The sequence below is a fragment of the Epinephelus lanceolatus genome, chromosome 19, assembly GCF_041903045.1.
Source record: "Epinephelus lanceolatus isolate andai-2023 chromosome 19, ASM4190304v1, whole genome shotgun sequence".
In the NCBI taxonomy this organism is placed as follows: domain Eukaryota; kingdom Metazoa; phylum Chordata; class Actinopteri; order Perciformes; family Serranidae; genus Epinephelus; species Epinephelus lanceolatus.
Window position 1 is genome coordinate 18,548,495 of NC_135752.1, and position 27,773 is coordinate 18,576,267.

The 27,773-nt window shown below is 40.3% G+C and overlaps 2 protein-coding genes across 6 annotated transcripts; one reads left to right on the forward strand and one right to left on the reverse strand.

The window, feature by feature from the left end:
• Positions 1–4,930: 4,930 nt before the first annotated feature.
• Positions 4,931–20,982, reverse strand: traf2b (Tnf receptor-associated factor 2b). Of its 2 annotated transcripts, none has more exons than XM_033646315.2 (11): positions 20,855–20,982; positions 14,611–14,813; positions 13,061–13,139; positions 12,734–12,832; positions 10,511–10,672; positions 10,347–10,421; positions 9,763–9,837; positions 7,958–8,182; positions 7,550–7,853; positions 7,137–7,285; positions 4,931–7,046 (listed from the first exon to the last, which is right to left on the reverse strand). In XM_033646315.2, the coding sequence occupies exons 2-11, from the start codon at positions 14,784–14,786 to the stop codon at positions 6,828–6,830; spliced, it is 1,563 nt and encodes a 520-aa protein (XP_033502206.1). In that variant the 5' UTR covers positions 14,787–14,813; positions 20,855–20,982; the 3' UTR covers positions 4,931–6,827. The 2 variants fall into 2 exon arrangements, with proteins under 2 accessions (XP_033502206.1, XP_033502207.1); XM_033646316.2 differs by lacking the exon at positions 20,855–20,982 and adding an exon at positions 20,395–20,520.
• Positions 11,415–27,773, forward strand: coq4 (coenzyme Q4 homolog (S. cerevisiae)). Of its 4 annotated transcripts, none has more exons than XM_078162278.1 (7): positions 11,415–11,460; positions 21,962–22,117; positions 23,638–23,734; positions 23,857–23,959; positions 24,088–24,217; positions 26,199–26,292; positions 27,062–27,773. In XM_078162278.1, the coding sequence occupies exons 3-7, from the start codon at positions 23,640–23,642 to the stop codon at positions 27,243–27,245; spliced, it is 606 nt and encodes a 201-aa protein (XP_078018404.1). In that variant the 5' UTR covers positions 11,415–11,460; positions 21,962–22,117; positions 23,638–23,639; the 3' UTR covers positions 27,246–27,773. The 4 variants fall into 4 exon arrangements, with proteins under 4 accessions (XP_078018404.1, XP_078018403.1, XP_033502210.1 ...); XM_078162277.1 differs by lacking the exon at positions 11,415–11,460 and adding an exon at positions 20,531–20,619 and having other exon boundaries at positions 21,965–22,117; XM_033646319.2 differs by lacking the exon at positions 11,415–11,460 and adding an exon at positions 21,033–21,192.

The following is a 27,773-nucleotide window of genomic DNA, read 5'->3' on the forward strand; positions in this document are numbered from 1 at the left end:
CATAGATCTACCACGCACTGAGCCGTGGTTAACACTTAACACTTGTGATAATGCAGCAACATGCCTTTGCACCACTTCCATATTAAGCGTTCGTGTGGTTTTTCTCATAAAGGTGTTGGGTTTCATTTTCTAGAAATATGTGGTGACATACCTCTAAATTAATTTGAAGAAGTGCCTGTAATGCGATGGTTAGAGTCAAAAGTTACCACCTTTAACAGGCCAGTTTGCTAAAGTCAGTATTTACACTTATAACACTAGTGTCTAGCCATTCAGGTAGTTCTGGTCTTACTACTCGTGTCTCATTTCTGTTGCATCACATTAACAGATCTGTGAGGCTGTAAATGCCAACATTAGCATGTATTCTACCATGTGTCAGTGACCTCTAAACACAGAAAACTTGGTCTTGTGATGATGACAGTGACTTTACATTTAGCATTGGCACTTGCTTGCTGTGGATGTTTAACTTGAACTTGATAGATTGTGTCATGCACTCCACAGGGTCTGTGCGTAATAGGGTGTTCACAATGCAACTAACTTGCAACTAAGACCGAAACTTACAGACGATGGTGTTGTTGTGGTCTTGCCTTTTTTGGAACCTGCTAACCCCTGATCTGCAGTCTGCATATGCAGAGCTGTGAACAAAACAATTTTCAGTTTCTCGTCAAGACAGACGGAGTAAGTCTGAGTACGGTTCGCTTCAGAGGGGTTCTCTTGGAGTGTTAACATATGTGCAAAAAATGCTGACTCACCGCTGTGAGTCAGTTGAGAGGGCTGAAAAGGACCAAGCGTGAAAACACTGTCAGTTAGGATTCCTTTAGTGTTCTTTGTTCAGGAGAGTTTTATCGGGAGCTGAATTATCTGCAGAGGTCTGTCCCTCTCCAAACATGGCAGAATCCATGGAAGAGGACCCAGTCCCTATGTACACTGCTCAAAAAAAATTAAGTGAACACTTAAAAGAATACTCCAACGATTTGGGAGTTATGCCCTTTCTCTGTCATTTTCATATTGAGACAACATGATCGATATCTTTTTTATGTCTGTACGTCCAGTGGCTGGGTCTCAGCGGTTAGCATTGCGGCTTAGCTGAGCGAATACAATTGAAGTCTATAGGGGGTCAGTAGCCTACTCGGTAAAAGTGAACAAATAAACGTTACAGAAACCCTGAAGCTGACATTTCTGCATGTGCATTTAAAATAAACATGTTTAAACATTAATTCGATAAACGAGTCCTTTTTAATCGTTTTAGAAGAAGTTTGATACATGGAACTATAGTGTGTTTACGTCCTGCGCTGTGATCCGCAGAGGGATACACCGGTGAGCAGGCACAGACGTTGCCTGTAAACAAAACTCAGTTGTTTATTTAGCCTAACGATATCTCTGGACTATAGTAGGTGCAATGGACGACTTCGAACGCGATTTTGAAGAGTTTCTTGTAGCGCACACAGATCCAGAGCCATACCTGTTTGAGCCGGAGTATACAGATGAGGAACTCCAAGTGTTAGATGCTGAGCGGGCGAGAAGAGAGGCTGAATCCTCCGAGGCAGCGGAACAGCAAGGGGCCGAGGGGACACAGAGGTCAGGGAAGGACTGGTGGTGTAGCTGTGGGACTTGCCAACCTATGCCTACAGAGGTGGAATCATTTTGCTGCACAGGATGGGATTCGGTGCTACCATCGTTGGGGAGGCTAGAGATATATCATCACGAGGAAAACTGCCGCAGAGACTGCATCACAAGGAGTGAAAACTTTGCAACAATCACTAATCCTGGCGTAATTAAAACATTCATGTTCCTAAGATAAACTGGAAAAAACGCTCCAGGCCTGCAGGAGCTGATGGACAGTCGTCTCTTTGTTTGCTTTTACCGAGTGACCTAGCGCACCTGTCCCAGAGCCAGCTGCAGCTGTTGCTCACCGGTGTATCCCTCCGTGCAGGGCGTAAACACACTATAGTTCTGTGTATCAAACTTCTTCTAAAACGACTAAAAAGGACTCTCGTTTTTCGAATTAATGTTTAAACATGTTTATTTTAAATGCACGTGCAGAAATGCCAGCTTCAGGATTTCTGTAACATTTATTTGTTTACTTTTACCGAGTAGGCTACTGACCCCCTATAGACTTCAATTGTATTCGCTCAGCTAAGCCGCAATGCTAACTGCTGAGACCCAGCCACTGGACGTACAGACATAAAAAAGATATCGATCATGTTGTCTCAATATGAAAATGATAGAGAAAGGGCATAACTCCCAAATCGTTGGAGTATTCCTTTAAATCACACATCAGATCTTGATGAACGTAATATTCAAGTTGAAAATCTTTACTGATGTATGTATGTATAATTTGTTGGGTAACAAAATGATGTAACAATGGTCACTGGAAACCAAAATCATCAACCCAATGAGGGCTGGTCAGAAAGAAAGTCCAGAGTGCTCATCTAATCATGTGACGAAGGTGCTCTTTGGTGGGAATGTTGACTTCAAAAAAAAAGGGAAATCCAAGGCACTCTTCTTCAAATGGATAGAAAGCCTTTATTCAAAAAATGGCTGTTTCATTTAGAAAAGGTTAAAACATGATGAAAGTGTGTTACAGCCCATGTGTTTTGGCACAAAAGCCTTCTTCAGGGTGGATGAGGGCTGGATTCAAAATCACAGCGATGATAAAAGTAAAATATTGAAATCACAGGCTGCAACTTGTGTGAGTTTCTTCACGGCGACTCATAATGTGACTCAGTAGTGTGTAGGCCCCCGCATTCCTGTATGCACTCCTCACTACGTCTGGGCATGATCCTGATGAGTCGGCGGATGGTGTCCTGGGGGATCTAGTCCCAGACCTGGATCAGGGCATCAGAGAGCTCCTGGACAGTCTGTGGTGGTACTTGGTGGCGTTGGATGCACCAATACATAACGTCCCATAGTTGCTCAGTTGGATTTAGGTCAGGAGAACGAGAGGGCCAGTCAATGGCGCCAATGCCTTCATCATCTGGGAACTGCCTACACACTCTGGCCACATGAGGCTAGGCATTGTCCTGCACCAGGATGAACCCAGGGCCCGGTGCACCAAGGTCACCTTGAGGATTTCATCCTGGTACCTAACAGCAGTCAGGGTACTGTTGGCTATGACATGGAGGTCTATGCCTCCCCATACCATCACTGGCCGTCCGCCAAACCAGTCACACTGGATGATGTTACAGGCAGCCTAACGTTCACCGCAGCCTCTCCAGACTCTGCCAACTTTGGTGTTCTCTGGCGAATGCCAATCGAGCTGCACAGTGCTGGGCTAGAGGACGTCAGGCCCTCATGCCACCCTCATGGAATCTGTTTCTGACAGATTAGTCAGAAACATGCACACGCATGGCCTGCTGGAGGTCATTTTGTAGGGCTCTGGCAGTGCTCCTCCTGTTCCGGTCCTGCTGTTGGGTTGATGCCCTTCTACGGCCCTGTCCAGCTCTCCTCATGTAACAAGCGGTCTCTAGGTATCTCCTCCATGCTCAAGAGTGTGTCAGGAGACTAAGCAAACCTTCTTGCGGCTGCCCGTATGGAGCTGGACTACCTGTGCAACCTGATTGGGCTGCAGATACTGCCTCATGCTACCAGTAGTGACAAGGACACTAGCAGAACACAAAATTAGTGAAGAATTAGCCAGGAAGGATAAGGAGAGAGCAACTGTCTGTGGTTACGACATGTAAAACCATTCCCCTTTTGGGGGTTGTCTTGCTTTTGCCTCTCCATTGCACTTGTTGTCACTTTCATTTGCACCAAAGCAGGTGAAACTGATTCACAATCACTTGTGCTTCTGAAATGGACACATTGATGTCCCTGAAGTTTAACTGACTTGGTGTTATAGTGTGACGATTAAGTGTTCCCTTCATTTTTTTGAGCAGTGTAGATATAATCAGGTTAAAAAAACATGACGATTCTTATTTTTAGAAAACATACTTACTTCAGTATATTATATTCCTTTTTGCCAATATATCACCCGAAATCCCACACATTGGACCTTTTAAAAGAAAAATGGTCAAAATGATTCTGACACACTGGTCGTCCCCAGTATGAGTCAAAATCCAAAAACATTGAATCCTACATTTCCCATAATGCAACCAATTGTATCTTTTCATAAGACCCTGTTTGGCAAGTTGCCACATATTAAAATTTGTGATGCAGACTTTCTGTTCAAATATGTCATCTCCAAGAAACAACAGTTACTCAGAATTTCTAAAACTCCTTTCAGAACCACAGACGACCTTACACAACTATTTTCAGAGAGGAGTTCCCCTCTGTATTTCATATTTAATGTTTGGGGTTTCTGGACCATGAGAGAAGGAACACCACATCATTTCCACATTCATGACAACAGCACAACAGCAACAGGAACAAACATACACCAAAAACAAGGTCAACAAACAGCCTCTCAAACTGTTTTGTGACACTGTGGTTTGTGGTTGTTTTCATCAGCAACTGTTCAATTTTTGCAGGGCATCCGTGGACTGGGTTTTTATCAACACGTTACACTGCAGCAGAAAGCGTCAGAAAGTATCACACAACCACATGCAATCGCCTACGGTGGCCCATGGGGGAAATTTTTGAACAGATAAAAGAATGATCTATTTGTTGGGATATTTTTGACCTAAACCCACCTGTGACGCCAATTCTCATAACTAATGTGTACTGTAGATGAGCTTCAAAAAGCCCATCTGTACTGTAATACCTAAGCTGTGTTAGTGCAATTTATACTGCTGGCTACAGGTACAAGATGAATCAAATGACTTGGTGTTACATGGCCTAAAAAAGTGGTTCCCAACTAAATGATTGATCGACTTGTCTTTCTCCCTCTGTATTTGTACTGTAGAGCGAACATGGCATCACATACTGAATTATAAGATGATGTGCATTCAAAAACCCATTAGACAAAGGCAACCATAAATAAAGATTGGTGAAGTATATTTGGTAGTGGTTTATTATCATTACAGAAGTCCAAATAAATCCACAGTATTTCTCCAGCAAAAACTAAAACTACTGCTTATATAGAATCACTACCAGAGGTGGGACCAAGTCACTGTTTTGCAAGTCACAAGTAAGTCTCAATTCTTTACACTCAAGTACCAAGTCAAGACAGGCAAGTCCCAAGTCCTAAACTTTGAGTTTCAAGTCCTAAGCTTGTCATAACAGGCTCTTCAAAAAATGTAACGCCATTTTAACAACAAAATAATAACTTAAATTTACAAAAGTGAGTTTATTGGAAGTTGTTGGTTCTCCTTTGTAATTTTCAACTGCCACGCTTTGCATACTACAATGTTTTTGCTTTTGTTGACCACCGTGTAGTTTTGTATATAAATGAAATTATCTTTGGTACATTTTTTTCCAACTCGTGCTCACTAACGTTTGTTCTTCATGGTCCTCTACTGTAACTTGATTGGATGTTGTCAAATTGGCTCACACAAAGTGGATCTGAGGAATGAAGTGTCGACTTGCTGGAAATAAATAGCATTTATGCTAGTTTATTTAGGAAATACACACTTTTTAAGTAACATACTTTTTTAACCTCAAGTCCAAGTGAAGTCATGAGTCACTGGTGTTCAAGTCCAAGTCAAGTTGCATGTCCTCTTTGATTTTGTGAAGTTGATTCAAGTCATGTGACTTGAGTCCACACCTCTGATGACCACTACATTATTTATGTTAATAAAAAACATTTCAATTAACACAATTGACATATATTCACCACCAAAGCCTTCACACGAGGTCCATTCATCAATTAACATGTTGTTTATTTTGATAGTACATTAAAACTAAGGGTGATTTTGATAGAAGCATGTTACACATAAAATACACCAAAGTATGATAGTAAAAAGTAAAATTTCAATAATGGATAGTGGATATGTTGTAGAGATGGAATAACACACAGTGAATATGAAGATTTCTACTTACTTATAGCTTAAGCAGGACTTTGTGCTACACATTGTGCCCAAGTTGTCACGAAATTTAAACTGTTTGACTTTACGGAGTACTTTTAATATCATTTTCAACAGGTAAATTATATCATCTATCTCTGTTCATGTTTTATTTCACCGTGATGCGCTGTTCAAATGACCTGAATGATCAGAATCCATGGATCACATGCCTGTCTTCACTTCTATGTCACAAGTCACATTCGTTAGGAGTTTAAATGTATGTTTTAAGGCAGAATTATAAAATATCTGATAAAGGTTTTGATGTACACCATTACTGTGAAACCTCAACTTCTGTCAGGGAGCAGAACATTGTTTTTGGATTGATGGAGTTGGCCAATGTTTGACCTGCATGTGAAAGACCACATGATACAGAGCAGAGTCTGGAGTATAATAATTAATACAATATATACTTTATGTAGATATGTATAACATAAGAAAGGTATCTGATGCAAATAATAATTTAATTTGAATGCCAACAGGGTCACATCAGGATGATCGATGATTACAGGCCTCCTAAAGCTCCTACTGTCTCTTACAGTTTTAAGCACTTCTCTTTAACACCTGCTGACAGCTGGATACTGAAATACATTTTAAAGTAATCTAACTACTGCCTGAAGTCTTAAATACACAGGACATTAAGCAGAAATAGCTTCACTTTTATAAATCTAATAGCTTCACTAAAGATGGATAATGTGACACCTGATGACATTCTTAACATATAGTGCAGATATAATATTGTGTAATATCATAGTGCAATAATATATTATATATTGTTATATATATTATCATAGTATCTTACAGATATATTATCACTATAATTAATTCTCAACTTGCTCACTGTGTTTTTTCCTGTATACATGCTTTGGTGTAACTTCCACAGAGTACACCCTACAAGCCTGTGAGGTCTACAATAGCCTTGATGAAAATGGTATCATCTCGCAGATAGGGGCTTTTGCCAGCCAGTTTGGCCAGAGGACAGAAGAGTGGGCAGCCGCTGGCGATGTTCATCTCACTGATTGGCCGCTGGAAGGAGGTGGAGCTGACGTCGGGGCGGAAAGCGTCGATGATGTGCTCCCTGTTGTTCTGGTCCAAGAGCATCAGAGTCACCTGGGGGAAGAAGAGGAGCTTGTTTTGAGCTGTCATTGAGGCGATTGTGGATCAAGATGTGTGGAAAGATCATTTAAAAAGTTTTGCTACCTTCTGACTGAATGGCCACTTGAGCAGAGCGTCACACTTTCCCCTCATGACGACAAAGAACAGCGAAAGGTGAGTTCCTCTACCTGTGCCATCGCCGTTCAAGTACAGCCTCAGACACATTTTGTAGCCGTACTTGCTGGAGTAAAACGCTGTGAGATGGAAAAAGAAGAATCCAGAATGTGAACCAAGCCCACAGCAGTGTCGTAAGAATAGGAGTGACGTGTCCACTCCCTGAAGGACAACAAGGGTGTAGAGAAGTGGAATTCCCCTCGACTACACGCCAACACATCATGCATACCACATGATCTTTGCTCATTCAAATTCAAATGTAACCTTTCAGCTGAGACATAACATACGCCGCATGTACAAAAGACCTTTGAAATGATAGGTGGTGAGTATGTCTTTCATCTTACCTGGTGAGAACATTGCAGGTGCTCGACCAGCCACAGCATCCTGTCTGCGGCGCGAGAAGTCAGAGATCTTCCACACAAATATCCCGTCGTAGGTGCAGAACTGGAGCTCTCGCACCAGCTGCTCCGTTTCAGACAGCTGCAGGTCTCTCATGTTGACCGTCCGCTCCAGCTGACGCACTTTGTTGGAGAGGTTTTCGATTTTTTCCTGGTCTAAACGATGCTGATGCGAGAAAGCCTCCAATGTAACCGAACTGCGCTCCACCTCTCGGTTCAGGACACACACAATGTTTTCTAAAGCGCTCACCTGTAAAAAAAACAGCAACAAATACATTTAGGTCCTCATTCAACACCTAAAAACATTAGTGGTTAATAATAAAGAGCATTAAATCCAATGGAATGGAGACTCACCTTTTTGTCCACATCAACAGAGTGCACAGAGGCTGCAGCTCCAGACCCCATAGTGACTCCCTCCTCAGGAGCCCTGTACAGGCCCAGACCAGAGTCCTCCTGCCACTCTCCCTGACCAGGAGCATCAGCACGCGTCCGAACCAAGGACAGCACCATGGGCAGCAGCAGACGCAAGTGCTCCATGGTGCTGCTGTGCTCATGGTCGCCGAGCTTCCCGTTATCTATCTGGGAAACACAACAGATCTTATTGAGCTACTATACTGTAATTAACTGAACTGAAAACTGCAGGGCATAAATTATGTTACTGTTTAGGGGAGTAAAACTGCATCAATCTTTTTTTTGGACCAATGCTGATAGGAATTTGTCAGGGAAAATGATTTTGATAATGAAATATTACCCAGTTTTTGGTTTTTTTATGTAAATACACAAACATTTTTCATAAGGATCTCCTGAAAGCATAACATGGAACATTTAAAGATGAAATAAGCAACAATAAACATTAAAATTTAGGAAAAAATAACTAATATTTCTTACTGAAAGTTTAACAGTTAAAAAAACATTCTAATCTGCTTCATCAGGACTGTGAGTGGGAGGATGGGTGTAGTTTAACAGTGCTATGGCAACATACACAAACAACCCCCTCAGCTGTTATCAGATTTGATTCAAATGTTCCTAGATCCACACTGGTGCATAGAAAGAATGTGACATCACCCTGTCCAAATTGAGCCCCGCCCATTTAAAAACAGCAACTACAGCTCGGACAAAAAAATAAACAGAAACCTCCCGTGAGAAAAAAATAAACCTTGGCAGAAAATGATGCGTTCATATCACACTAGATGTGACGCTAACACCAGAGGGTATTTAGCTTGGCATAAAGACAGGACGCGGCTAGCCTGGTGCAAAATCAACTTGCCAGCATCTCTAAAGCTGACATGTTATATCTTGTTAGTTAATACGTGCAACCCCATGTTGGGGTTGTATGCTTCTGCAAAACCAGTCAAGCTGCAGTTTATATCCATGTCTGTCCAGACTCATGTTGCCATGACAGTAAACAATGCTTTAAATATGGATGTTGCTGCGAAAGACGCTTCAAATTCTACAATGTCAATGGTTCACACACATCTTCAAACCCAACAGCATAAGAGATCTCGATAATCAGCACAGTTAGATGGACACCCAAAATGAGTGTCACCAATTCAGTATCTGACCAAATGTCTCCCCAGTCATCACTGACAGACATTTGTGTCATAATTAGTGTATGAATTCTCGAGTTATGGCCAAAATATGTTGTGTGAGGTCACAGTGACCTTTGACCACCAAAACTCGATGTTATGTCCAAGTTTATGTTGCTGCCCAATTTGAGGAATCTCCCTCAAGGCCTTCTTGATATATCACGTTCACAAGAATGACACAGATGCGAGGTCACAGTGACCTCGACCTTCGACTGCCAAAATCTAATCAGATCATCCAGTCCAAGTTGATACTGGTGAAATGTCATGTCATGTACTGGACTCTTTTTATTTCTCATTTTAGGAGGCAGAAAAAAAACTGTTGCCTTTGCAGAGCCAGCAATGTTTTCCTGATTCCTGTCTTATGCTAAGCTAAGCTAACGGTCACTTGGCTATAGCTTCAAATTGACCGTCCGATATTTCAGCCTGTATGTCAAACTTTCTTTAAAATACCTTTAAACAAGTCAACCTTCAACAAAGTATTTGCATCAATATTTTTGTGGACTTGATTAAATTAAAAACTAAAAGAAAACAACACAATGACATCATTGTATTTGATAACAATACAGTACATACCACAGATTTACAGCCCACTTCACTGAATGGACAGGCACTTTTTGACTTGGCGCATGATTTGCTGTGGTCATTGAACTGAAGGTCAAGAGCACAAAAAAGAACAACATTGTTAAGCGTCAGTGGAGCAACTCCTGTGCGAAACAGAAAAGTGAAAGTGAAGTACAGGATTGTTAGTCAGAAAGAAACTTAGTGCTCATACAGGGAATTCAAAGGCACCATATCCTTAAACCTCCATAAGAAGAAGACTTTCACTGATGATCAACATGTGGATCTCCCATGGATCTAGTTTCATGGTACATTTATTGTAACTTGCATGTTCTGTTAATTGTGTTTTATACAAATTTATGCATTGTACATGGATTTTAGGCCATTTGGAGACAGATGTTGCATGTTTGCTTAAGCTGTGAATGCTCTTTGCAGTATCAGTCTATTCAGTGAATATTGCTTTATGGTTTTATTTTAAGGGTATAACATGTAAGAGAGAGGATTGTCAGGCATTACCATAACGAGCAATTAAAAAACACTTTACTCCTCACAGGATTTAAAATGGAAAGTCAAAGGGTAATTTGTGGAACAGCTCCAACCTTTTCTCGTGGGATCTTCTTTTTGCCACAGTCTTTGCATTGTAAGGGAAACTTCAGACAGATCTCATCATGGGCCTGTAAACCACCATGCAGGAGCATTAGATACCATTTCTTTGTTTATTTATACATAAACAACCAGCCACTAGATAATCTCTATCTCTCACCTTGATGTCTTTAAAGTTGAAGGTCATCTTGCAGTATTTACAGTTGAGCGTTCTGGCTTCACATTCTCTCTCATTATGTCTGTCCTTCTCTGTTCGAAGGATCAAGGCTTTGCAGGCCTCGCACTGCATCCGCTCAAATTCACAGCGACCTTCATGCTGCGCCTAAAGACAGTGGACGGATTATTATTGTGACTTTTTTACTGCCTGCATGTGTCTGGTATTCATTATTGTTTTAAAAGTGATATCAAAGACAGGCAGTTGTGTTTTATGGCGTTACAACATTTTTGTGTGCAGGTACAGGGTGTCATTTACATGGTGGATGATTAAAAAATGTTGTCAAAGCTTCTGACCTTTTGCCAGTTTGATAAAAACACGCCCTTGTCAATCATTGTTAAAATCAATCATCTGTACTAATGCAAATACAGACACACCTGTACAGAGTACTGACAGTTAAATGTGGAAAAACAAAACACCATTCATCTGACTCATATCTAGAGCATAAACCAGCAGGTGAAAGGTAGCTGCACTTACTTTATCAAGAGAGTGATATTAAATATGTATAATTGTGTAGTTATTGACGTTATTATAATGCTTTTCCTGTGACCCAATTAGGAGTAATGTTCCGAGATGTGTGGCAAACACAAATAATATACAGAAGTAAGATAAAATAAAAAAAGGTTAAAATGAGCAGACTCACCACAAAAAAAGGATGTACGAAAAAACAGAAGCAGAGAAATAAAAAAGTGCAAGTGCAACAAAAAATTCGTGGAAAAAGGATGTTTTTTACTTAAAGCTGTAATGTGCTTAATAATCTAATAATATATTTTTAAAAAATGCCGGGAAACGCAATGGGCGGAGCTTCCGGCGAGGCGGAGTTTGTCAATGAGGAAGTTATTCTCTTTCATAATGACTGCCATTGCCATGCTGGAGCCACAGAGCAGGAATCACAGGTAGGCTAGAGTGTTTTTCGCTTTGACTGTTCACTTTTCAGACTTGCTACACCAGGAAATCTCGAACCGAATAATCAGGCCAAATATGAATCATCTTCAACGGCTTTCCAGTCATGTCCCTGTCCTCACGGTGCCACTCTGACACCATGTTAAGTCTATTTTTCCCAGGTACTTTTAGGCGTATGTGGCTAGCTAACAACATAGCGGATCTTTCCACACACCAGTGACTAAGACGGCAGCCCACAGATGTTCACACAAACGTGGGTGTAGCATGCAGCATGTTAATCATTTCTTAAACACTACAATCAAACTAAAGCACTTTGAACCTTGGTTGCCGAGGGCAGGCACGTGTTTCTTTATAACATCAGCAAGTGAACCGGTCAGAGCCACATTTGCAAATCATGCAAAAATAATCTCCAGCATCGGCTCAGCATTCTCATTTTAAACATTTCTGCCACTGAACCATTTTAAGGTTTCCTGTGTAGAGCCTGACCTCGATTGAGTTACCCAGTATGGTTAAGCCACAAACAGACAGAAAGCACTTATCATTTACACCTTATTATCATCAGGACATCAGCTATTCACTCAACAAAAAACACCCTTCACACAGAGATATTTACAGTTGAAACAAAACTAGGAGACAGATATTTAAACACAAACACAGACAGCTTTTATGATCCTCAAGGGGCTTTTCTATGATTAAACAAACCACAGTCTGTATGGAGGAGGTATTTTACTGTCTGAACCTGTTCCTGGTTTATATCTAACAGTAAGTTTAAATTAAGTATTTCCCTTGTGAACCGGTGCAGCCTGAGTCTAGTTTCATTATCTTGTAATAGTCTGCTTCAGCTGTCAGGCTAATCTCGAGCTGAATGGCCTTTTATATCCTGGTACTTTCCCACTGAATGTTGTTGTTATCTGAGCGGGTAACGTGGGGACTTTCCAACCTACTAAGTTTCACTTCCTGTTTCTCCTCCGCTAGAATGTTGCTGCAGTGCATGCAATCCCACCACATATTTCAGTCATAATGTGAGGCTGAGAGCTGCGGGGGAAAAGCTGTACATGTGACTCGGGAATGCGGCATATAGTGTGTAACAAAGTAAACACTGTGTGGGTGATGATGGTTTAGAGACATACAGAAATACTGACAGTACAGGTTTAAGTGGAGCACACTGACACTTGTACACAGTCAACAGCCAGGCAGACGGGGACTCACAAAGACAGCAGTTAGCACACCCACACTGACAAAAGGAAATTTATATTTATACTTCACCTCATATTCTTTTATTGAGCCTGTCCAATCACAACCCTGGTTCAAACACCTGGCAGGCAGACTTGCTATTTCGCGGCCAGCTGCATTGTCTGGAAAAGCCTGGTGGGCAAACAAAGAACAAAGTGACCTCACAAAGCATTGAATGAAATATAAGAGCAAGCAGACATAAAAGGTTGTGTGTGAGGTTGTGGTGAAGGAAACTCCCAACGGACTGTACTGTTTATTCCGTTGAATCAGAGTGGGGGGAAGGGGATATATACAGATTACAAGGAAGATGCCTCATAAAATAGAAATGTTGACTGACAAAGTAGATACTTCATAACTTACCTCATTGCTATTTAGAATGGAAATAGGTTCCTCGTAAATCTCCTCTTGGCGACAGGCTTCACAAGGCTTTGGCCCGGCACTGACAAACAAAACAGGTTTGTGACTTTATTGTAAAAAAAACAGCAGCTTGGCGCCAGCAGTCAGCAACAACTTCCTGCTAATTCATTGCTGGATGACCAGTATGGACAGGAGCTCAATTACATGAATAAAATAAAATACAGTAGCAGTGAAAGATGCTTGTAAGCAATATACAAATGCTGCAGTGTGTAAACTTTAACAACGTGCGGGAAATTCACAAGAAAAAATATTAGCCTTTGCAAGATTGAAGACAACTAAATGAACAGCACACAGAAAATCAAAAGGTACATGTCATATTCTCAATACTGCATGATGAATTCTTGTGTAGAGGCAGCAGTGGTGTTTAGACAGGTCAAGTGAAATCGCCTCAGTTTCACATGTGGTTTTGGTTAAAAATTAAAGTAAGCACATGTGAAACTACTTCTGCATGTAGCTTCGCATGTAAAAAGAGTTTCGCGTGTAACGAAGTCACACACAACACAGCCACATGTGGTTTTCAGACCGTTCACATGACTTGTGAAGATAAAGTGCTGTTTGCTGTTGTATGAATGTTAGTAGATTAGCAAAAATGAGACTCAGTACATACGTGTTATAAAGGTTTAGTTTAATATATGGTTTTATGTATAGTTGTTAAAATGATGTAAAGGTCCAGTGCTTACGATTTAAGGGGACTTAGTGGCATCTAGTGGTGATGATGGCAGATTGCAAAAAGCTGAGACATCTATCGGTTATTTTTCCTTCAGTGTTCAATGTTCAGGAGGTTTTTATCGTGAACCACATTATCCGCAGAGGTCTCTTCCTCTCCAAAACAAACAGACCAGGTGACTTAAACGGGTAAAAACACTTATGCTGAAATGCTGAAAATGTGAATGGCCCTATCTAGAACCACTGTTTGGTTTGTCCATTCTGGGCTACTGTAGAAACACGGTGGTGCAACATAGTGATTATAGATATTAATAGCTCATTCTAAGGTAATGAAAACACATCGATTTTTATTTTCAGGTGATTATACACTAAAGAAAAAATACTTATTATATTATTTGCCATTTCTGCCAATATGTCCCCCTAAATCCTCCACACTGAACCTTTATGTTCCCGCACTGTCATCTTATGGTTAATTATACTGCCAGAGTATCATTACACATAAGGTGGTACACTAATGTATTTGTCATGAATTCACAATGCATGAGTCAGTGACAGGACAAGAAGTGGTAAAGAAAACAATGACACCTTAGCATGAGTCAGCATGGCAAAATCCTTGTGATTCACTGACTTCAGAAAAAAAGAGTCCAGTCATGTGAGGGATGAGTCTGAGTAAAGAAACTGATCTTGGGTGCAAAAAAGTCCCAGAGGCAAGAGATAAGATAACACAGGATGTGCTGAAGCATGTCCAATAAGAGGGTAAGCACTAGGGGGAGAAAGCGGGTTTGCATTTCACACGGTTGTGGGTGGTCTGAGGACCTCCAGTCTACCTGGTGAGCTGCTTGAAGCAGTGTACACAGAAGCGGTGGCCGCACTGAGCCTGGACAGGCTTCCTCAGGACCTGGAGACACTGCTGACATTTGTATTTATTCTCCATGGGCACTGACAGCACACTGAGGGGGATCCCTGGTAAAGAGTTGGGGCAGTCCAACGAGATTCGGGCCATTCTTCTCCATCAATCTGGTGCTATAGCCTGTGAATGAATACCACACATAACAGCTGTCAGTAAAGATATGTTTAGAGCACTTAATGTGCAGTCACGAAGTTTTATTTTCTCTGTCACACCCGTAATTAATGACGGGTTACACTTTAATTACTTGCGGGAAATACTTGTAATTGCTTGTGTGTGCGTCAGAGTTACACCTACTGTTTGCATCAGCACATGGGAAATTCAGTAGCAGTACAAACATTCAGTATAAGCAGCAAATAATTGTACAAGGAGTGCAAGGCTGATTCATCATTGTGAAACCCATGTGGTTTCAAATGATAAAGGCGTTTTTGCATAAATTCAAAGAGATGTAAAACAGTTGAGGCTACAATGGCACCTGTGTGCAACTGAAATTCACCTCTTCACCCCTTCAAATCTCTATTTTGTTGAAAGTTATTGGGCATAATGTGTATCTCCATTGGCTGAGTTACCATTAGCATGTCTTTGCTGCAAACCTTATGAACCTATGAACCTTCCAAAATGCTTTCCTTATACGTGCAGCCTATATGAGATGCGTGCAAAATCGTTTGAGTCGTTACCAGCAGAGAGATACAGATCTTTTTAAAATACATGGTGACGGATTTGTCGGATGAGTTACTCTAGGACACGGTGGGAGGACGGAGAGATGATAAGGACACAACACTGATGCCAAGACTGCTTTCCCAATATCAGAAAATGGAAGACATTTTCACTTAAGAGTACAACTTTACTTAAACCTGCTGCATTTCATTATCTTTCTGAAAACTTACTAACACAAGTTTGACCATTGACTATGTGTCCCTCAAAGCAAACTCGAAGTTGGAAATTGGAATCCTAGCCCAGACAGCAAACAACTCTCAATACAAGTTAATTAAAAATTATGCAAACGCCAACAGATCACCTTGGACGCCACTTGGTGAAGTTCAGGAGATACAGGTCAAAACGTAAATCTGCTTGTTACAGCGCCACCATGTGCTCTTGAGTACTGACATGTATTTTTAAAACTTCTAACCTTCCAAAAAATTGTTGCTTCAGGAGAGTGGTGTCCAGCTTTAAGTCATGAAAGCCACATGCTATACTTGGTTTTGAAACCAATCTGCCATTTACTACCCAAAGGATGGATTTTTATCAAAAAATCAGCTACACCGGGCTAATAATTGGACTTGTGCTGCTATCTAGCGGTTACTATATGTTTTGCCCACAATATATGGAGTGCAACACAATGTACTATGGATCAAAGTAGGGTGTGGTCACAATATTCATAATAATGACCTTTAACTGTACGATATTTGAGCTTTACAAGAAGTTAAATCTTGTATGCAACAATTTAAAGCCTGTTTTTATAATTTGAATATTCTTTCCATTGGTACCATCTAGTGGACATATCAAGAAGGGCACAATGTCCACAGGAGTGAGATTTGTGAGGTCTCCAAGTTTTCCTTTAATAAACAGTATGTTGCTTTAGTAATGCTTAGTTTCGCAACCAGTACAAAAGTCTACTCTGTTGTGTGCTGCACAATGGACCAAACAGATCAGTATAGAATCCAGCAAGGTCAAAAGTAGCAGCAAAGCCAGACCTTCCGCCTCTCTGTCAAACTTCAAAAGCTATGAACTGTGACAATTCTTAAAGGGACAGTTCACCCAAAATCAAAAATACATATTTTTCCTCTTACCTATAGTGCGCGCATTATTTATCTAGATTGTTTTGGTGTGAGTTGCCATGTGTTGGAGTTATCAGCTGTAGAGATGTCTGCGTTCTCTCGAATATAATGGAGCGAGACGGCGCTCCGCTTGTGGTGTTCAAAGTGCCATGTCTCTTTCCAGAAAACATGACTGTGTTCCTCAAGGCAATCCAGGGCAGTTTCATGTAGGAACTATTTTCTTTCTATTGAACTACACCAGCCAACTGTATCACTGGGCAGAAGGAAGCTTGCATCTACTGCTAGCTCACTGAGCACCACTGAGCTAGCTAACATTACAGCTCAGCCGAGGAGGACGCCTTTAATGTTTACATCTTACGCTGTCACAAGCACAAGCCTCTCGTCCATGAGTAAATGCGCGCTTCCTTCCTTTTTGATTTTGCAGTAAATTATCACTTTAAAGCAGGCTTGCCTACTGCTGTGACATCAACCGCAAAACAAAACAACTGCAGAGCCAAAGATATGATCACTTCTTCATAACTACCAATGCCAGTAACGTTCATCAGATTAAGCTGGAGCTATCACTGCCAGGAACTGAACCTGAAACTCTGCAATGGTGGCGGTACAATGCTAAATCATAGTCTCACGAAAATCCTGTAGTGACAAGCCTGGAGTGGCAATAATTTCACCCCTACAGTCTACTGCATTAAGTGCATTACCATGATTGTGGTGGAACTTTTGTACAAGAAATCTGCACTTATATGCTGCTAAAAAATTCTTTTGGACATGTCTGCTCTATGAGTGTTTTAACTGTTAGTAGCACATGATTTATCATTGAAAAATCCCTTATGGGTGGAAAATGAGTAGGGAGTGTTATTCCCATAAACCAGCAGATGTCATCAAATACTGACATATCCCCACACACCCACAGCAAATACTCCAATAATAAATATGCACACAGCTGTTTGTTGCCTGTCAAAGCATCTAACTGGGTTTAGTTTTACACACAGCTGCAGAAAATGGTGTAGTGTGTGTGTGTGTGTGTGTGCATGCAAGTACAGTCTGTCAACATATAGTTCATGTAAATGTCTCAGGAAATGTTGTAAAGAATATGAGCAGACTGCAGCTTCGCATGCAACAACCAGCAGTCTAAAGCTCCAACGACAATATTCATGTCGTTCATCCGGTTTGAACTCTAAACAGTACAAAAGCCAAATAGCTTTGAGCAGTGCTGTCTCCACCTATGAATTAGTTTTGAGTCAATACATCTTTGAAAGAAGCCGTTCACCAATGAATCAAAATTCAGTGCCAATAAAATGCCACTGATGTTTGTACAAAACACACAAGAGAAAGTTCAGTGTCTGCATTTTTCTAAAATGGGGAAAGGGTAACAAGGCTATCTGCTTACACTAGGTGGTGGTAAATGCCATATTTTCAACCCGTATTGCATTGTTTGGTTTCAAAATACCAAAGGAGGCCAGCACTCACAAATGTCCTTTTAAAGATCTTTTAATCTGGGCAGCAGAGCAAAAACACAACAGACGCATTTCACCCGTAAGCCTTCATCAGCCTTTGGTTACAAAATACACAATTTAGTATTTGTCCTGCACAAACTGACGGGGAAACTTGATGTTGAAATGACACGGCTCTGTAAAAAAACAGCCACGTAATACTTTAACAGTTGAGGCTGCTACTCATTGTGCTGATGCTGATGTGGCAAAAAAAAGTTAGGACACATCCTGGAGCACTCCGCCCCAGTAGGTCACCAGGTAGAGCAAGTATAGCTGTGTCTTTACCGCAGCAGCCTGGGTTTAAGTCCAGTCTAAGCTCTTTCCTGCAGGTTTGTCTGTCTTTCCTGCTTGTCTCCAGCAGCCTTTCCCATCTCTCTTGTTCTCCTGCCAACTTCTGAATCATCTTTTGTTGAACCCTATTCTTATAAGATTTAAAACCTTTCTCAATCTCCCCCGAAACCTCTGTGTAAGGAAGTGAGATTATAAGTGGCTGATGGATCAAAACTAGGCAAATGAAACGGTTACTATGCACCACAAACTCATTTAAGTTTAAACACTGAAACCTACAAAGGAGGAACACATGCCTCACATCTCATTTTCCTAATGATTAAACTCTCATGATCACAAGACAAATGGTGGAGAGACTTAAGTCATGAGACTTACATTTTCCCAAGGGAACATATGACCAATAACACATCAGCAGACATTAGTAATAACAGTACACAACCTTTCAACAAACATTTATTCTCCCTCCCAGGGGAGGAAAATTCAATATTCAGATCTCCTCTTTGTCTAGCCTATTCAGCTCCTGAGGAATAGCCTTCCTCTCGTCTCAGCCTGATTTAAGATCTTAAAATGATCTTTTTCCCCTCTCGCATTGCAGTAATAATTCTTTTCAGAAACAATCAGTTATTGAGATAACAGAAAACGTAATTTGCTTACAAATGTGCCTGCACAATTTCAGAAATTTGTCTCAGTGAGCAAACTGAAGTCTCAACTCTGCATTTTATCTGTTCTCAGATTTGAGAAACCTCTGAGAGGCCTATGAGCACAGCAAAAGAACTCCTGCTGATTTATTCTTTTGCTCCTTATTTCTCCTTAGAGGGGGTTTAGGAGAAACATGTAAGAATTTAGTGATTTTCCAAAAGCTGATTTATTTATGATGAGACAAATAAAAGACTGTTGCAAAAGTTTCCTGTGGACTGGCATCTTCTCTTTTTCAGCATTTGTGCTAAGATAAAGCAAAAATACAACTTCTAAGATGACATTACAAAACATTTTAACTGTATTTGAAACATAATATTTTGGCAAAGTCTTATCTATTTCTGACATTTTGTTTTCCTTTCTAAGAAGACTTAGTAATGTTGATACAATATTTTAATAAATACTTTGAATAATCTTAAACTTGAATCCAGTTACTGGCAATGAAACAGCAGTATTGGTTATCTAACAGTGAATTGTCTAGAACAGTGATAAGAATCATTCAGTTATGTTCCTCCACCCTATGTTACTTCATGTCAAAGAAAGACCTGTTTTAAGGCGGGAAGTTACAATCTTCACTTTTTATAAAAACCTGAGGCTGCTTATCATTGAAAAACCACACCATATTTCCCTGGTATCATTCTCTGTTATATGACACATCACCACATCCAGTACTCTCTATTGCAACATACTGTTGTAAGCAACAAGTTTCATGTGATTAAACCTGTCTATGTGGAACAAAAAGGGCACAGTGAATGACTCAGTAACTCAACACTACCTGTCAGTGAACAATGAACCTATCTTTAATGAGTACATGAGTACACCTAGGCTCTTGTTTAGTTTATGTATCCACAGAAACCTTGAGAAGGTAAGGTGTGAAAACAATCATTAAACCAGGCTGATCTCATGTAGGAACCAGATGTTCACTTTCTGACATACACTCCACTATCCTGAAAAGACTCACAGACTAGACTCTGTTAGTCACAAGAACTTAAGTGGCATGAAAGCAGCCATAAACACAGCACAAACATGACTAAACTTTTAAGACAAAGCTGTGATAAATAATGACCTTGGCTTTTGAATTGTAGCCATACAGTAATCTAACTTTCAAGATACAAATGTGAAAAGTTTGTGAAAGAAACATCAGCAATAGCTGCAACGTCAGCCAAAACAATACCTTGAAGAGTTAAATACAACACAGCTACCTCTCAGTCTCCACAACCATTACTTATATGGTCAAAAACAACTTCCCTGACTGCTTTTAAGCTGATCAAGATCTAGTTGCAACTATCTGAAGCCAGAAAAACACCCTCTGCTCTGCCTGCTCCCTGTGTGCTCGCCCTCTGCTCGCCATGATCTTGGTCAGTATTTGTTTTACACGACTGCTGAAGGTATCTACACTTCGTGAACCTCTCTGCAAAACTGCACTGAAACCAAACCTGAATCTTTACTCACCCAGCTTGCAAAGGTTGTCGTGTCGTCTTTTAGTCGCAAACACACAACCTTAGTATTTCAGTGTAGCTACGCCCTCAATGACGTGACAGATCAAATAAGAAGCCACAGTTGAAGCCTGGTTTAGTATCGGGATTGAGAGCTTAGTCAGACGTTACTTCGTGTGTTACGTTGTGACTACATACTACTGAAGAACAATTATCCTCTTTATTTCCTCTTTACATTTGAGTTAAGTTACTTGGCTAACGTTAAATAACAGCAACGATGTAGCTTAGCACTTAACTTATTGCGTCGCTTATTGGTTCGTGTGAGTAAGTTAGCTAACTTACACAACTTTAGGCAGCTACATGCTAAGTTAGGCGGCGTTTGGCCAGCCTACAACTGTATGTTTGACGAATTAACGACTCAGTTAGCAAACTGCGAAGCTATCTGACAATCAGAAACACCAGTTCAGCCAACTAACCTTGGCGTCTTGATAGCGTCTCTGTCGACAGACAGAAAACGGAACTGTTCGTTTGTTCGCTCTTGCATGAGAAGGACAGCTCAACCTTTAGCCGTGTTTACAATTTTTTATGGTACGTTTACTTTAACAGATAAGGCAACTGGATGAGGGCGGAGTCACTCCCTCAGCAGTGTATTCACTCAAACAGACTAACTCCGTCCCTTTGCCAGGGCTGCCCCGGAGTCAAAAACTAGTGTGACATCAAAGTGACGCATGCGCATTAGCGTCCACAATGTCGCTGTGCGTATGTAGACCTTTACAACGATTCGTACAGCGACAAAACGGGTTGATCTCCAAAGGTATGAGTTTCGAAAAAGCGGAATATACTATTTAGATAAATAGTTAGATGTTACTTAATGTGAGCTGTTTAACGTAGAAATGAATGAATGTTGAAGCCCAGCTGTCAGCATGTCGTTAACTTACCAGAGAGCACAAGTTGTACGCATTCTTAGCTAACGGCTATGTTGTAAGCTAGAATCAGATACATGTCTCTAATCATGTTGTATATTATATCAGTCATTAGCTACTCTTGTCTTTCAAGTAGGAACGACAGAATACTCATTAAGAATACTGATTTTTGTCCACAATAAGTTGCAGATGGGTGTTGCCCATACATCATTGCGATAATCTGTTTATTTCATTGAAATGTCAGTGATTTATGAGTGATATTCCTGAGCTAAACTGAAATGAGTGATATTATTTTATATAATGAAACACACAGCTTATGGACAATGAGCTTAGTCACTCTTCTCAGGCGTCTTGTGAGCAAAAAGTAATGCACCTGAGCTACACTTCTTTGCCACAGCATATATTCTCATTCAGGTTTTCCCCAAATAATTCACGTATACATGTCAAACGTGCATGATTGTGCTGTGTAATAAAGTCTTCACCAGTAAATTCCTGGTTTTACTGGCTTTAGCAGAGAACACCAGTTCTTCTGCTGTGCTATAAACATATATCAATAAGCTGTTGAGTTATTGTTATATGAGGGCAATAAAAGAGCGCATGATAAGATTGTCTTGGTCCACTTGTGTTAAAGGTTTAAATGTTGCATCACCTTTCTCGCAGCAGTGTGCGTCCACAAGCTGTACAGTAGCGGCAGTGTGTACACAGACAGCTGCTATGATGGGTTCTATCCCGGACATATCCAAACCACCCCCATCCAGAAAGCCCTGCTGGCTGTCGGGTCAGGTGTGGCAGCACTACAGAATCCCTACAGGCATGGTGAGACTTCCTTTGCCGTCTACCTATCTGTTTTTTTAATTAAATGCTTTCCCTTGTGGTGTCTGACTCTGTCTGGAGGTATTTATTGCACCCCCCCCTTGCATTTCCTGTCATTATCTCTATCGCCAAATCAAGGCTATCTGGGAAAAGATCACAAAAAGCCTTCCCATGAACAGTTAAGTATGGTGGTACAGCCCAGTCCCAGACGACCTACAGTATAGCCAAATATGGAGGAAGCTCTCTCGCAGGTAGTACAATAGAAAACCCCTGATGTTCCAAACTTTGGAAATTCATCAAAAATCCGTCATCCTCCTTAGACCCTTTTGATGAGCATCTTTCATACATTGCAGCCTAGTGGAAATTGTTTTTAAAAAGTCTTATCATAAAGTTTACTTACTTGTTTTTCTGAGCTTATTCTTATTAGCAGATGGAGTTCACTGATGAAGGTCACAAATGTGGCTGGAAAAAAACAAAACAAAAAAACAAGGAGGTGAACCTTTGGATAAGATTATCTGATCAAACTACTTTATCCAAGGTCAAGAATGAACCTTCAAGTTCAGTTCAACAAAATCATTGTACAACTTTGTCAGCACTGGGTTTGTAAACTGATTGGCTGTGGGGATTCATTTTTATTTTGCTCCCATGACTAAGTTATGAGACTTGGATTACTTCGTGGTCAGATTGTTTCATTTTGGTTTTTATAATTCAGTGAAATGATACCATCAGCAGCAGTGTGGGGCTGTACCTGAGGTTTCTTTTCTCATTTCTGTTAAAGTTTTGTTACTCATTGTCAGTCTTTTATTCTCTGGAGACTACTGTTTCGTGCTTCTAAAATGTCTTGGAAACCGTAATGAGAATAGATACTGAGCAAGGCCATATGTCAGCACAGATACCCTGAAACTCTCAGTGAGGAAGATGGCATTAACACCTCTCATTTGGCATTTAGTTTAGGGACCACAGGTGTTTTTAAAGGCCCACACGTGACTTTTAGTCCCCAGTTTTTTGTTAATCTACAAAAATGCTGTATCCTTTTTTTTTTCATTTGCCCCTTCCTGCCTGGCAAACACCCAGGCCATTCCAACTCCACAAGCCCAGTTGATAAAGCAGGCTTTCTGTGAACACCTTGTACTCTCCAAACTAAACTATGAGAGATAACCTCTGATGACATCACCAGCCTTGGCATTTCAGCCAGACATTTTCTCACACTTTAAAAATCTCCTTCAAAACCACAGAAAATACATAACAGCTGTTTTCACAGGCTGACTAGTACTCTCTGTGGTGAGTTAACTGATCATTAGTTTACTCATCAGAGTGCCCCTACATGAAAGCTTTATTATACACTTTATTTTATGACAAACTACATATTATTCAACTGTCTATTATCAATGTAACAAATCTGTTTTCTTTAAGTTGAAATATATGTTATTGTGAGGCAATCAAACATTCGATTGTAGGTTTAACAGCAACACATGTCTATATTGTACAACTAATACGTTGTAATTGGATGAAACTCCTTACAGACATGGTTGCAGTGCTTGGAGAGACAACAGGACACCTAGCATTGGTAAATCTCAGAGACAAGATGAGAAATGACCCTGAAGGCTACACTATCCTAATGTGAGTCCCTGCAACAGTAACATAAGTAACATTCCAGATTTAAGCGCTTTTAAATAGCATTTTCTGTACTGTGAATGATACATGATTTAGTCATACTTGTTATTATTGACTGGTTATTGCAGAGAAAGGCCGAGGATCCGGCTTTCCACACTCGATATGAAGGAGATGGCCTCACTGCCTGATGGCTCTTTTGGCAGAGAATACCTTCGCTTTCTGGAGGACAATGTGAGTGTCTGTTGAAGAATGCTTGTTTCATCAAGACAAACACATTTCCCCAGAATTTCCTCCCTCCCTCCCTCCCTTTGTATAATTCTCTTGTCTTTACTCACGCATTCACTTTCCTGTTCTGTTAGCGCGTGACCCCTGACACAAGGGCAGACGTGAAGTTTGTGGATGACGAGGAGCTAGCTTACGTCATGCAAAGATACAGAGAGGTTCATGATTTGCTGCACACCTTACTGGGAATGCCCACCAACATGCTGGGTGAGTCAGACTTCACAAATTAAAACTGAAAATGGTCTCCAGATAAGATACAAGTCATCACATTTCAGACAAAGTGAAATCACGTTTCAGTCATGTCATTTATAGGAGATTGATAGCCAAGCTGTTTTTAATAGTACAACGAATAAAGTCTCAGCAAGAATTATTGTGCGCATGGCAGACAGAACCAGTTGAAAACCTGGTACCTGGTAAAAACCAGACTTTTTTACCTCCTTTTGGCCTAAGGATGGCTGAAAGAAGTTTTTGTCCAATCGGGGTAATACAGGGGTGAGTCCTAAACATTTGACCCTCCGGTGGTCTCCTGGGTCCATTCATCAATAATACTGGTTCGAGGGAAGTCCAGAGAGGCTGTTCCTCTACACACCCCATCATTGGCGTTTTTAAGTCCACCAAAAACGATAGCTTTGGATTAGGACCAGTTAAACAAACAGATGGTGGGACATTTCCAGAGTGGGTTGTTGTCCATGAGGAATGGAAGGAAAATTTTCGCATGTCCAGAGAATCACTCGTATGTTTGAATGAGCTTCTTCATCTGTAAATTGAACGAGAATCATTGGCGATAAGCTCTCCAGCAGGTTTTTTGAAAAAAGGTAACGTTAGCCTGTAAACTTTACAGCTTTTGTGACAAGGTAGACTGCTGGAGACAGCTGACACCGGCGAGCATTTGGAGTCTATATTTTGTAAAACAAAGATAGACAGAATTATCTTAAAACATAGGGGAAAATGTTCATTTTAAAATATATCTGTGTACGTGTAGACAGGGCCTAGTCTCTTCCTTGTTTCCATTCCCAGCAGTCTGTGCACATTTCCTGCTTTTCAACCGCTTTCACTATAAATTGTTGATGTGAGCCCTCTGTTTTGCTGACAGCATACTAATGGAATGAACTTGTCAAACGAAGCAGGAAAATGTTTTGCAATTAGAGTTAAAAGAAGTTCTGCATTTCTTTTCTCCTTTCGTTTTTTCCCCATAGTATGTTAATGCTTTTTAAACAACACAGTTAAAAGACAAGACATACCTTAACCTAACTGGTTAATTAGCAGTTAGCATTCCCTAACGGCTGGGTAAAGGGGGCTCAAACCCCATCAAAGGTTTCACTTTAACTTCTCTGAATTTAAGTTATCTTCTCCACATTACAACAGTTACTCATTTCCCTAAGCCATTGGCCCACCTGTGGCTTTTAAATATTCTTCCATGATAAGACGATTGAACACTTTGCCTGGAGTGAACACATAAGAATTCGTTTACCCCTTGATGTGAATAAGGTGGCAAAATATAACCCCAAATAAACATTTTTGGATCAAGAGGTAGCTTTACATCTAGTGTTTTGTGAGATCTCACATGCTATGGGAAAAGTGTGCCTTACAAAGATCTAGAATATTATTATTAAACTGATATAATCTAGCTGGTGTTATGTAAATGGGCATCAGCTAATTGTATTGTACCAATCTTGAAGTGTTGTGTATACATACACATATATACTGTATATATATGTGTGTGTGTGTATATATATACACACACACACACACACATATATATATATATATATATATATATATGTGTAATTTTTCTAATGATTTTGAGTAGACACTACTAATATGTACTTTAAGCCTACTGCATAAAATTAAGGTTATATGTTTACACAACATGATGTCTTTAGTTTCAGCTTGTGTAAAATCTAAAGGTTCTATGTTCTATGTTGATTCAATTTGACTTACTTAGTTTTAGCTAATGTAAAATCTAATGTGGTATAAGGCAACGGGTTTCCATGTGATTTGCGAGTAAAGTCAACTAATTCGGGTTAAGACTGTATTTACACATACTCCAGACATTGTTATGATACAAAAGTGGCTGTAAATTGGCAACCTTGTATTTGCAGTTTGTCTTTGTGTCTCAGCACATATTCCCTTCTCCTTTTATCCAGAATAATCTGGAGAGTTTTTTGTCCCTTCTTACTGCTTTCAGGTGAAGTGGCGGTGAAATGGTTTGAAGCTGCTCAGACTGGGCTCCCCATGTGTGCCCTGGGAGCTGTGTTGGGCCCACTGCGGCTGAACACAAGGTACAGTACCAGTATTTTTTACCAGAGTTAAAATCACAGCACAGTCCTGGGCTTTGATTATTTTCATTAGGGATTAATCTGCCAATTAATTTCTCAATTTACAGATTGCTTTATTTCTTATAAATGTGACATATCCAGATGTCTTGTTTTCTCTGAGCAACATCCTAAAATCCAGAAATATTCAGTTTAATGTATTAAAAGACAAAGAAAACCAACAAAAATTATTATTTTGGAATCTGAAAGTTTTTGCATTTTTGTTCAAAAATGATTTGAACGATAAATTAATTACCAAAATAGTTTTCAATAAATTTAAATTGACTTATCAGTTCATCAGCTAATCATTTATGGTCTACTTTGGGGTCTTCTATACCCTGAATTTTGCTTCTCGGGTTTTATGAGCCTAGAAGTTGCCGCCCTTAATCTATGTATAACAAATAGCATTAACCCAACTCTGACAACAGTGCGGCCTGCCAAATTTTGTATCCCACAGGAATTACTGCCATACTGTAAATATTTATTAGGCTTTTATGCAGGTGTTGTGTATGAGGGATAAGAGGAAACACTCCCACAAACAATATATCATTGTTCGGTTATGATAAGCAAATACCTGTAAACCGTCACTTTACCTGTAACTCATTAACCCTTCCTCATTCAGTAACTTAACTTCCTTGTGCTTTTAAGGAACTGGTGTATCAGAATTCAGAAATACAAAACAATCCCTTCATTGTTGTGTCATGCTGAACTTTTCCTCTCTTGTGTCACCTTCTAGCCGTTTACAGTTGCTGTTTACATCCTTGGGCCCGTGGGCTCTGCAGAACGGTCGCCGGGCCCGCTGCGTCCTCAACATCTTCTACGAGAGACGATGGGCACAGAGCATCGAAGACCTCAGACAAGAGCTCAACATAGAGCCACCTCCTGTCATAGTCAGTGCTGCCAACAAGAGGAACACCTGAGAAAGACTGTAAAAGATGATTCAGGAATCACCAGACAAAATTCTCTTCACAGTGGACAAACCAGAAATGATTTAAGTGTTATACTGTGGGGAAGGACGGTATTAACTACAGAGGAAATTAGGAAATTTCACACTTGCCAAACTTTGGTTTGATGGCTTTTCCCTAAAATTGTGAATCATTGTGAGTGCAGTAATTTCAGCCGATGAAATGTAAGAGTTTTTGGTCCGCTGGACCAGTGGTTTCTCCCCAAAGGGTCACCAGATCAGTCTGAGAGATCATGAGCTGATCGGAAAAAAAAGACGAAGAAACTAAGTCCTGATACATATTTTTTTGGGACGTTTTTCTTTATGCGCTTGTGTTGTGAAATAGTAGATAATTTTATCTCAGTTATAGTGAGCCAAAAAAGTTGGAGCCACAGCTGTAGACAGCAGGTCTGGTTCAACAGGTCTTGTTGAGTCACTGTCTGTTGGTGAGAGTTGTATGTTGTAATGTTTTTTATTTGTATCAATGAGAAAAATGAATTAAAAA

Coding starts and splice junctions, on each gene's coding strand:
- coq4 (XM_033646319.2), top strand. CDS start 21,126: ATGTCGCTGTGCGTATGTAGACCTTTACAACGATTCGTACAGCGACAA. Junction 24,218..26,198: donor AATGCCCACCAACATGCTGG/GTGAGTCAGACT, acceptor TACTGCTTTCAG/GTGAAGTGGCGGTGAAATGG. Junction 26,293..27,061: donor CCACTGCGGCTGAACACAAG/GTACAGTACCAG, acceptor GTCACCTTCTAG/CCGTTTACAGTTGCTGTTTA.
- traf2b (XM_033646315.2), bottom strand. CDS start 14,786: ATGGCCCGAATCTCGTTGGACTGCCCCAACTCTTTACCAGGGATCCCC. Junction 13,140..14,610: donor TGCTTCAAGCAGCTCACCAG/GTAGACTGGAGG, acceptor TTTGTTTGTCAG/TGCCGGGCCAAAGCCTTGTG. Junction 8,183..9,762: donor AAGTGGGCTGTAAATCTGTG/GTATGTACTGTA, acceptor TGTGTTTCCCAG/ATAGATAACGGGAAGCTCGG.